Source organism: Sebastes umbrosus, chromosome 9 (assembly GCF_015220745.1).
Source record: "Sebastes umbrosus isolate fSebUmb1 chromosome 9, fSebUmb1.pri, whole genome shotgun sequence".
Classification (NCBI taxonomy): Eukaryota; Metazoa; Chordata; class Actinopteri; order Perciformes; family Sebastidae; genus Sebastes; species Sebastes umbrosus.
In genome coordinates, this window is record NC_051277.1 from 22,595,886 (window position 1) to 22,607,083 (window position 11,198).

General features: G+C 42.0%; 1 protein-coding gene across 2 annotated transcripts; it reads left to right on the plus strand.

Moving 5' to 3' along the window:
• The first annotated feature begins 3,734 nt into the window (after nt 1-3,734).
• hbegfa (heparin-binding EGF-like growth factor a) lies at nt 3,735-7,725 on the plus strand. 2 transcript variants are annotated; one of them, XM_037779805.1, is made up of 6 exons: nt 3,736-4,035; nt 4,757-5,002; nt 5,094-5,292; nt 5,388-5,543; nt 5,681-5,767; nt 6,539-7,725. In XM_037779805.1, the coding sequence occupies exons 1-5, from the start codon at nt 3,990-3,992 to the stop codon at nt 5,751-5,753; spliced, it is 720 nt and encodes a 239-aa protein (XP_037635733.1). In that variant the 5' UTR covers nt 3,736-3,989; the 3' UTR covers nt 5,754-5,767; nt 6,539-7,725. The 2 variants fall into 2 exon arrangements, with proteins under 2 accessions (XP_037635734.1, XP_037635733.1); XM_037779806.1 differs by lacking the exon at nt 5,681-5,767 and having other exon boundaries at nt 3,735-4,035.
• Nucleotides 7,726-11,198: the final 3,473 nt, after the last annotated feature.

Consider the following 11,198-nt stretch of genomic DNA (forward strand, 5'->3'; position numbering starts at 1 on the left):
GTTTGTCCCCCCCCCTCCCCTCACGTGACCAGACCAGAGCAACTTTATTCTTCTTCTCTGGTGTTTATTGGCGTTTGGCAAACCAGCTTAGAGGTGCATTACCGCCACCAGCTGGACTGGAGGGGGAGCAGGAGATTGTGCAGAAACAAAATTTAAAAATAATAATAATAATAATAATAATGAGGAAAACTCTAGATTCGTTTAAAGGGACTGTTTGTAACTTTCAGAAATGCTTCTTAAAGGGACTGTTTGTAACTTTCAGAAATGCTTCTTAACAGCGACACCTGTGGCCGTGAAATCAACGAAAGTCAGCGTCGGGCTCGCGCTTGCTCGCTCTAAATATACCTGAACGAGCATCGCTCAAAACAGTGATTCGACACACGTCAGCTAAAAGCACAATATCACTCTTTATTTCAGCTGCTTGGCAGTAATGTTAGCTGACCAGACGAAGGTCTCTCCATGAACATGATTTAGATCTGATCTTAGTGTTGGCTTTTCCTGCCTAAGTGCAGGCTGAGGCAGCCGGGCTCTGCAGCGTGTCTCCCTGCTCTCTCCGCCCGCAGCCGGAGAGAGCAGAGGAGACACCGGCACCCGGTCGGTAACGAGAAGACAACGTAAATCTCTGTAGAGCTCCGTCACTTCACAAGACACGGAAAACCTCTGTTGGTCTGGAGGAGCTGCAGCATTTATTTCTGCACAAACGTCCCCTGTGCATTCACTAGATATTCTCAGAGCTAAACTAACTCTTCTGCAGTGTGGAGTGAGCGCGCGTTCACGTCTAGAGGTGGAGCGAGCTGAGCTGTCTGAGTGAAGGCGAGCAGGCAGAGGAGGAGGGTACAGCGGCTACACGCGAACGCGCATATGCGAGCGCGCATGTGTGCCGACCCGCTACATTTATACGCTTACAAAGTTACAAATAGTCCCTTTAAAGGGACTGTTTGTAACTTTTTACAGGTATAAATCAATCCGGGTCAGTGTCCCATGCACGCTCTCGTGTGGCTACGCTGTTCAGACTCAGACAAGACTCCAACACAAACTACACGGAAGCACGAAAACCTCAAAGTTATATCTAGTGAAGCCTGTCTGTTAAACAGTGTTGGCCGCGGTCAGAGTACGTGGGGGAGACCGTAGCTTTGGTCTCCAGGACCGGAGTCTCTGCTCCTCTGCTCCTCTGCCTGTCTGCTTGCCTTCACTCAGCTTGCTCCACCTCACGTGCATGTGTGCAAACTACACACTGCAGAAGACTTCGTAGCTCTGAGAATATCTAGTGAATGTACAGTGGACGTTTGTGCAGAAATAAATGCTGCAGCTCCTCCAGACCAACAGAGGTTTCCCGTGTCTTGTGAAGTGACGGGGCTCCGCAGAGAGAAACGTTATCGTCTTCGACCAAAACTCCGGTGTCTCCCCTGTTCCCTCCGACCGCGGTCGGGAGGCTGAGGCAGGAAAAGCCAACACTAGGACCAGCAGGGATTCATGGAGAGACCTTCGTCTGGTCAGCTAACATTACTGCCAAGCAGCTGAAATATAGAGTGATATTGTGGTTTTAGCTGACGTGTGTCGCCTCACTGTTTTGAGTGATGCTCGTTCAGGTATATTGAGAGCGAGCAAGCGCGAGCCCGACGCTGACTTTCGTTGATTTCACGGCCACAGGTGTCGCTGTTAAGAAGCATTTCTGAAAGTTACAAACAGTCCCTTTAAGTAATTAATTAGAAGATTGTGTACTTTCTTATATATCTATCCTAGCAGATTCCCCATTGTAATATTTCCATCATCTACTCCCGATAGCAATTCCCTTCTTTCTTTGTCATATTTGTTGCACTCTATAAGAACATGCTTGATAGTGTCCGGTTTATTACAGTGTGTGCATTAGTCCAGTTGGGTGCTTGCCTATTCTATGGAGTGTTTGGTTTATTCCTGTATGTCCTAATTTTCAGACAGGTAATGACCATCTCTTCCCTCGGGCTCCTACATGTTTCTGCATACTGTACAGATTGTCTCCCTGTGTCACTTTAGTCCCAGTATTCTTGCCAGGTGTTGTGCATGTAGTCCTTAATGATAGTTTTAAACTCTGCTTTACTTAACGGTATTTGTATGTCAATTAAGTGTCGTTTTAATGATTGTTTGGCCAATATATCTGCATTCTCATTTCCTTCCACCCCTATGTGTGCAGGAACCCAAAGCTTTGGAGTTATTGTTGGTAGGAAGTCACTTTATTATGTGCATTACCGCCACCTGCTGGACTGGAGCGTGAGTGCAGTAGTGAGCCCTTTTTATCTAATCTTGAGACCTTGACCCACTCTAAAAGCCAACACTAAAGGCCTTTCTGCATGTCACAGTAGGAAAAGTACAGGTATCACTTATCTTGCTCCCATATTTCCAAATCTGACACTATAGCAACAAGTCCTTTTACAAATATTATGAAAACAACCTTCTTTAAAAGAATAATAATTATTCTTAATCTCAGAACTTTTTCTGACAAGATAATTAGACGTAATGAGCAAATTAGAGACTTATGGCCACTCCTTTTTACAACTTCAAACAAGTCCCATTATGTAGTCCTCAGGTATACTCAGAGCAGGTGTGCTGTAGTTCTCATGTTTCACCACGTGGTGGCACAGACAAGCTGTGCATTAACCTCTTACAAGGTGCTTTTATTATTTATAGGCTTAAAGAAATTCACCAGTCCAGTTTAAACCGTGCAGTTATATATTTTGTACAATTTGGCTGTCTACCAGTTTTCAATATCAGTAATTATTTTACTTTAAATGTTCGTGAGGGCTACTTTGCACTCTTATATGTGTGTGTGTCTATGCTTAAAACACTGGACTCATCTGGACTCAACAACTCTGAATCCCTTGAGCCAGAATGCAAGTGTGAGTGAATGGGTACAAAAAAATAAGTAATTGTATTATTATTATTATTATTATTATTATTATTATTATTATTATTACATAGTTATTAATAGTGCAACTTTAAATAAAGAGGGGCACATTTTACAATATATTCTATTTATATTTTTTGTATTTTATGTGACTTAACTGTTATAATACTTCAAATTCCTCTATCTATCTATCTATCTATCTATCTATCTATCTATCTATCTATATCTAGCCAACAAATAAAAAAGAGGAAACAACTTAAAGTCCAAGACAGCAGAGTGATAGTAAAACAATGTATTGACAATCATAACTTAAGTTAGGGCTATTCTTTTTAATACTTAAAAATAAAAACAAGGGAAGTAATTTGACCTGATGCTGTTGCTTATGAGAGTCAGTGTTTTGAAAGACAATTAAGGGTCCTTCAGGTAAGTGAAAGCTTTTTAAAATGTGACAAACAGATTCATTGGCAATATTATAGGCTATCATTGCTAAAAAAATAAAAAAATAACCATAGAATGAATTTCCAACCACTTCCATGGAAACGTATACAGGATAAATAGGGTCTACATTTAATAGGCAAAAATCACTTAAATATTAATACATTAGCCTGTCATTGTGGCCATCAGAGTATTTAAAGTGGCCACACACTGTAGCTGCACACCAAAGTGATTATAGCCTAATAATAATCCATTATAATGAATGCAGTAATATCTTTTATAACATAAGTCCTCACTTTTGTGTCATACATGTTCAGCCAGTAGTGCCTCCAGTGTGCAGCAGTGAGCAGCCTCTGTGTGTAGGTGGAGGAGGAGGAGTCGTGGTGTGTGTGGAGCTGGAGAGCCATAAATACAGCCGAGCCTCTTCACAGACGCTCCTTCACTCTGCTCCTCTCACACTGGAACATCCGGGACTCTCCAGCCCTCTGAAATAACGAGAAGAGGTCGAAAACAGCAGGAGGAATTAATTCACACAAAAAAAACACATCGAGAGAAAAAAAGAAAAAAAAAAAAAAAAGCGAAAAAGGAAGGACTATTACAAGAATAATACAAGTGGAAGGAATACAACTTATTTTTTCCCTCGTAAAAAAAATCCCTGGAAGTTTTGGCCATCATGAGGATTTTCAGTGTTGTGCTCCTACTGCTGGTTCACACCTTGGGTGAGTTCATGTGTAATATGATTATTGATCTCTCTGTTTTAGTGACTATGTTTTATGTGTCTTACCTGTGTGAGACAGTGTCAGATCTAAACTTCTCCAGCATGTCTTGTAAACTTCATAACCTTTAAGGCTTTTTTCATGATGCCAGGTCTATTCAGGAGCTAATGGGGTCATCTCTCTATTTTAGAGCATGCTTTATGTAACTGGATACATTTTATTTTTAACTCATATTCTTGCCTGACATTAGCTAACTGTCTGTCCATGCATCTCGTGTGTGTGTATGAGACACAGAGAGTATATGCCAACTTCTATTTACCCTCCCTCCTCTACATTTCCCCTTCCAAAGCCCACATATCTAAACTGTCCCTCTTGAGGGAGGACCTTGCCTTTCTTTCTGGTCCACTTTTGGTCAGCTTCCCACTCTGCCAAAGTGCTCCTGAGCAATACTTCCCAACCCTTAAGGACCATGCTCTGTATCTGAGCTTAACAGGGATCAGTGTGATTGCACTGAAAGCCCCAAAAATGCAGCCTGGGGCTTCCTTGTGCACAACATGTTTCGACTTGCCCCTCAGAGGTCCTCCCACCTTGGCACACTAACCTGTGTGCACAGATCGTCCCCCTAGAGGAAGAGTTTCTGAGCTGCTTTTGGGGGGTCTATTGTATCAAACCAAACTTACAATGCAGTTTTTTAACACATTTTTCATTTTATTCCTTCCTCCAGTGGTGTCCAGACCGTCCAACGGTGCTGCAGTCGACAGGTATGAGAGCGACAGGCAGCGGCACACAGCTGTTATTAACTTGGACACGACCAGAAACAGGAGGGTGGAGGAGGAGAGCAGAAGCGTTGGTGCGACGACAGCTTCGGAGTATGGTCAGGGAGGCGAGGTTGAGGAGTACGATGGCGATTATTATTATGAAGACGAGTACGAGGATGGCATGTCTGGAGACTACGAAGATCTGCCACAAAGTAAGGGAGTCTGTCATTTCCTCAGAATTTCTCACCACTTGTGAAGAAAGACAATGAAATGTAATTTTCTTTTGGTTCTGTTTTTGATTAGTTGCCATGGTGAGCAAACCAAAAGACCCGTCTGCCATCCTGGAGACTGAGAGCACTGACGGGAAGAGGAGGAGAGGAAAGGGAAGGAAGAAGGGGAAAGGCAAAGGGAAGAAGAGGAATCCTTGCCTGAGAAAGTACAAAGATTTCTGCATTCACGGCACCTGCCAGTACCTGAGGGACATCCACGCCCCGTCCTGTGTGTAAGTAGTAGCTAATTGCATCTATTTGGACACCATCTCCACCATTTTGGGATCCATCCAATGATTAACCGATGCCCTCTCTGTCCCGTCTGCAGGTGCCACACGGGCTACTCCGGTGAAAGGTGTCAGTTCTTCATGTTGTCCGTGGAGAGGCCCCAGGAGGGCTACAACCGGACCACAGCTCTGGCCGTGGTGGCGGTGGTGCTGTCGTCCATCTGCCTCACCATCATAGGCCTTTTATTGTTGCTCAGGTGAATAAAACACACACAGATTCACTCACAAACAACCATACACATACACAGATAAAGGGCTTTTCTAGAGATTTGGCTGATACTTGTCATAGACAATAAATAGTCTGAACAAGCTCCTTCTCTTTTGTCAATTGCAGGTTTCACAAGCGGGGAGCGTACGATGTAGAGAATGAAGAGAAGGTCAAACTAGGGTTAGCGTCCAACCACTGAAGAGACAAAGAGAGGTGAGGAACAGGGCTACAACCCTTACACCCTGTCGCACAGGAGTTCATGAACTAGTCATGAAATTCAGTGTATTGATTCGTGTGCATAGACACAAACTTCCCTTTTTTTCATGATGGTCAGCATGAAATCGATTCTTATGTAATCCACGTAATTGTGAACCGGGAAGTATAAAGAGTGGCGAACTCTGCATAGGAAGGAGGTCGGGGTGGATGAGTGGGTCAAAAAACACCGCCGGTGTTCGTACCCTGTGTGAAACCGGAAGTCAGTGTTTTTATTTATCCCATAACTTTCGTACTTAAGTTACGCCACCTCCGCCTTTATTTTAACCTGAACAACGATCTTTTCCTAAACCTACCCAAGAAGTTTTTGTCACGTAACTTCCGTACTTAAGTTACATCACCTCCGGTTTTATTTTAACCAAAACCTCAATCTCTTAAACCTAACTAAATAATTTTGTTGCCTAAACCTAACCAAGTCGATCTTTTCCTAAACCTAACTAAATATTAGTTTTATTTTGAAAAGACTGGGGCGGAAATTGACACATGCGTCACATTCGACATTCGTAGGGAAACAGACAAAAAATACATCTTTGAAAGTCATGCCGAGCGTCCCGAAAAAAAAGGGAAAGTCGTGTCTATGTACACGAATCAAATAGATTCCATTTTGTGACTATTTCACAAACTGCCGTGAGACACTGACAAACATTTTTCTTTCTTCTTCGTTGCCTTAATGATTTTTACTCATTGTCTCTCTCTTTTTTTCCCCGTTAGGCAAAGATGTGGAAATTCTACCTCAAAATAGAAAAAGAGAAGTGAACTGCGAGAGGAGGTCCTAGAGGGAAGAGGATCGTACATGAAGAAGGGAACCGAGGTTGTCGTCTTGCCTTGAACCCTCTGCTAGACGCTCAGATGAAACACGGGCAGGTGAACATATTCCTAAAGGCCTCATAAGAAGTCGGCCCACCTGAAACTGGAATACTAAACGGCCCAGAGGATGGACCGGAGATGTGACGAGCAGCATGTGACGAGCACGAAGGGACGAGAAGAAGAAGGAACACGTCTAGACTCTGTGCTGCTTCTTGACTGTGTGAAAACAAGACGTTTCAGACTGAACTGGACAAGATTTTGAACAAAAAAGCATTTTGTATTTTTCCTGCACAAGTCCATCTTTTTTTTGTGTACAGTAAACGGTATATTTATAATTTTAATTTATTTATTTAAGCTAACTGTATTTATAGAGACTTTAACCACCTTCAACCGTTTTTAAAATAATGATGTTACAGTTGTTTTTATATTTCTTATTGGACGATATTTATTTATGAAACGGAAAAGCAAAAAATGCAGAAGCTCCTTGAGATATTCTGTATTTCATGAAAAGAGATATGATGCATAACTATCTGGTTTCTGGCTTTAATTTAGATGATCAATAGCACTGTGATTAATAAATTGATCGTTGAATAGATCTTTTGTAAATTATTCAGGGTAGTTTCTTTGAAAGCTTCTCAGGAACGCCCTGCTCACGCTCACATTGTTAGACACATTCGCACCTGGAAGCTGCCCAGTGAAACCAGTTGGATCTGTCAGCCACTAAAGCAGCTCGGGGCCTTGCTCAGAGGCACATCAGCGGTGAATTTTATAAGATCAGATCAATGTCTGTCATTGCAATGCATTGCACTGTATTGATTAAAGGCAACATAAAAGCTGCTCTCAGCGGCTGCATTGTTAAGCAACTTTTTTAAAAGGGAGTCAAATATCAAATGCACTGTAGCAAGACTTTGGTATGTTGTCATGTTGTCTTACCACCATTAGAGGAGGAACTCCCTCACATCCATGTTAAGCTGTCATGCAAAAAAAATGTGAATTAAAGTGTTCCACCCTTTCAAATCCTGTCCTGCAGTTTTGAAGTGATTTTTATTTATGTGATTTTCTTTTCCAGAACAAAATAAAAAAAGAAAGACATTTTTGACTCTAGTAGTTTTTACTTCATTACATCAAACCACTGTGCTCATAGCATTAATAGGAGTCTCACATGTTGTACTGGCAGTAAGGTCAAGGTTATTTTTGCTCTTTGGTTCACTTCCTGAGTCGGACCACACATTAATGTGATATTTTAGAGCAGCCGGTCTGGAGGATGATAACACCGGTGTGTGTGTTCTTTTGGCCCATTCAGAAGCTGTAATTATAGTTAACATAATATTTTTATTTCCCCTGTCTCTGACGTGTGAGCAACGCTTTTAACCGAAGCACCTGTATCCTGGCCATTAGTGCTATTATGTTCAGCTCTCAAAAGGCAAATATTTATAGTCAGTGATGTTAGATATGGAGTCAGGACACCCTCCTAGTTTATTATGTTTAAATCTGCTTATCTGGGTAATTGTACTGTTTAACAAATGATTGTCATATAAATTTTCCCAGAGGCCTTTCTCTTTGGACCAAACCTAAAAGAAGACAGCATCATCAGACTCACTGACAGATCAATCATAATGAGTGCAGTCAGGACTCACTTAACCGCTGTGTGTACGTACTGAGCCACGGGGGAACAGATGTGCGGCGTACAGGCCGGGGGAACACCTGATGTTCAGCCACAACACATCGTGCCACAGCACCACACACCATTACTCACACAGCCAACAGATGTCATGTTCAAAGACACACCACCACGTATAACATCTGAGCCCTCAACCAGCCCCGAATGCCGCAGAGTTCAGAGAGACCACATACGGCAAATACTAGCAGGATGCAACAATGCTGTAATGTATGCCGCACGCAGGTTTAATGGGGGTAAGGAAAGTCAAAAGGCCCAGCTGGACTCAAAGGCAGCCAAATGTTAGTCACCCCTTGAAGTCACCTCCTACACGGATGTTGTTACACCGACACTGCGTGTGTGTGTGTGGCAGAGTAATGCCTTGGTGCCGGGTTTGTGTGGGTTAACCGAGACATTACAAGCAAAAATCCACAGCAAAACTCCAGTGTTTACATGTTTGCTATGGGATCATTTTCAAAACTGTTTGTGGCTCCGATTCCCATACTTTCTATATATACTGAATAAACAAGATACTGTAGGACTAGTATGTTCACACTGGGGGATGGTATAGTTAAAGACAGATGTTCGGCTGAACCATAAAGGGCGTGGTACCTGATTCAAGACTTAGCACTCCGTATTGAGCAACTAAAAAACAGCAGTTCAGCGTTTAACTTTCCCAGCAAAAAAAAAGCAATCCATGCATGTATGCTCAGCTTGTACTTTTAGTAGATGAGATTTTAGAGGTTAAAGGGGACATAACATGAACACTCAATTTTTCAGTGCTTGTGTACATACATCTGGAGTGTCTACCAACCCACTAACTGTGAAATAAGACAACCTAGTCAGTTTTTTGTGGGGTGCCTAGATCATAATACATGTGATTCAACCAGCCATTTAGATTTGGCTCCCCTTCCTATGTCACATGCAGGCTCATTAGAATATATCAACCACAGCTTGAGAACTACCTTGAGATGACAGTATGAGATAAATAATGATGTTTTTTGAAGGGGGTGGATGGGTCCTGGGCTTTCATCCAGGAGACCGCTGTTCGTGTCCCGTGCGTCACATTACAATCAGCTGTTTGTTTGTGTCGCGTGTTCAATGTAATTTTTACTGTACAAACATAGGAGTCTTAAGCCCAACTAGTGCTTTCTTAAACCTAATTATAGTGGTTTTGTTGCCTAATCCTAATTATTAGTATTCATGAAATGTATCCCTGGTTTGCAGAAACGTACAATGCCAACATTCTTTCTGGCAACTGGGTTGATGATGGACAGTTTAAAAAAAAAAGATAAAAATTGATGCAGCAGAACCAGAGATATCATCCTTTTTATTCTGCAAACTTTTCTTCCTTGTTAGAAAAACCTGGTACCTAGTGACATTACTTGAGGCAATTTATCAGATTTTGCTCAGCTGCCACTGGAGCCACAAAAGGCTTTATACAATGTTTTTTCACAAGTGTAGTTGTTCTCCCGAAGACCTGTAAAGAGATTTTGATGTGTAAAACCATTTAGAAACCCTTTGGATTATCTGAAAAATACCTATTGTCACAAAGCTGAAAACAGAACTGTTTTTATTATCTTTATTAAAGTTGGAGACATATGGTTTTCAGGGGACAGCGACAATATGCTGATGACTATGGATTCTCAGTTACAAATAAATGTAGCTAATTTTCCATTCTGTATATGCCACAGGATTTCATAAGCAGTATGTATGAATGTGTATGTGTGTTTGCATGTGTGACAGGGGCTAGTCATTTACAGTAGTGGAGCCACCTAATCCCGGCCTCTCAATGTCAAGTAGCAGAGCACACAGAAATAGTGCCGTGCAGTCATGCTCACATAGCTGCTATTCCCGGGACTGATGGCCACCAAAGAGCCAGAAAGCTGAGAGAGAAGAGAGTTTGCTGCGTTCTGTGTCTCAGCGGCCTGCATGGTGGACTACAGCCAGGAAATAATGTCCGGCACGGTGGCCCATCATCAGGCATCAGCGCCGCACCACTCCTGAATTTTCCTTGTAGGGTCACAGTAACGGCTCCGCTGTCGCTTGATGTTCTTGAACGTTCCTAGAGAGCTTCAAAGAGGATATTTCCACAGCTCAGGGAGCATTTCCTAACAGGGTGGCCAAAATTCACTGGAAGTGGCCGATTTCATTGTGTGCCACACTGTGGGAAATGCCGGTGTACCAAGTTTGCTATTGTTTTTGATACTTTTTTGGCAACAGTTATTAACGTCAAGGTGTGTTCACCTAAACTAATTTTACTGTAGGCGTCTTTGTCTGTAACATAAAAGATTTTTATGTTTCCAACTATTTTTGTGATACACATAATCGCTAGTAGCAATAAACAGTCACAATTTATAGTGATAATGTTGTACATTATGTTGGAGGTTGTTTGCATCCTGCTGACCACCAGTTTAAAGCCTTTACAGTAGAATCACTTACTTTGCTGATTACAGATTCTGTATCAGTGCAGCATATGGGTGTACTGATAATGTTTAGTCATAGCCACCTAAGATTTCTCTGTAAAGCTTTTATGAAATGATCTGAATCCATTAGCAAAGTAAACCACTCTGCTGTCTTGATACATTGCCAGATATACTTGAGTAATCAGATGCTTTAGTAGTTGTATTGGATTGGATCAGTGTGAGGAGGGTGAGTTTGTTGTGAAAGGTGCTTCCTGCCCCACAAACAATGGGTAGTTTCCACACTGATATGGAAGTGCGCACGCCAACAGTTGGAAATCTAATTATTCTCTGACCGGATATCATCAACAGGAACACATTATTACCTGAAATTAATGAGTTTGTGTGTGTGACTAAGAAGCTGTTTTAGATGTAAAAGTATGGAATTCTGGCAAAATACCATGTGTTTGCATGATGCTAGCTCAAACTATGAGCCCTAACTGCT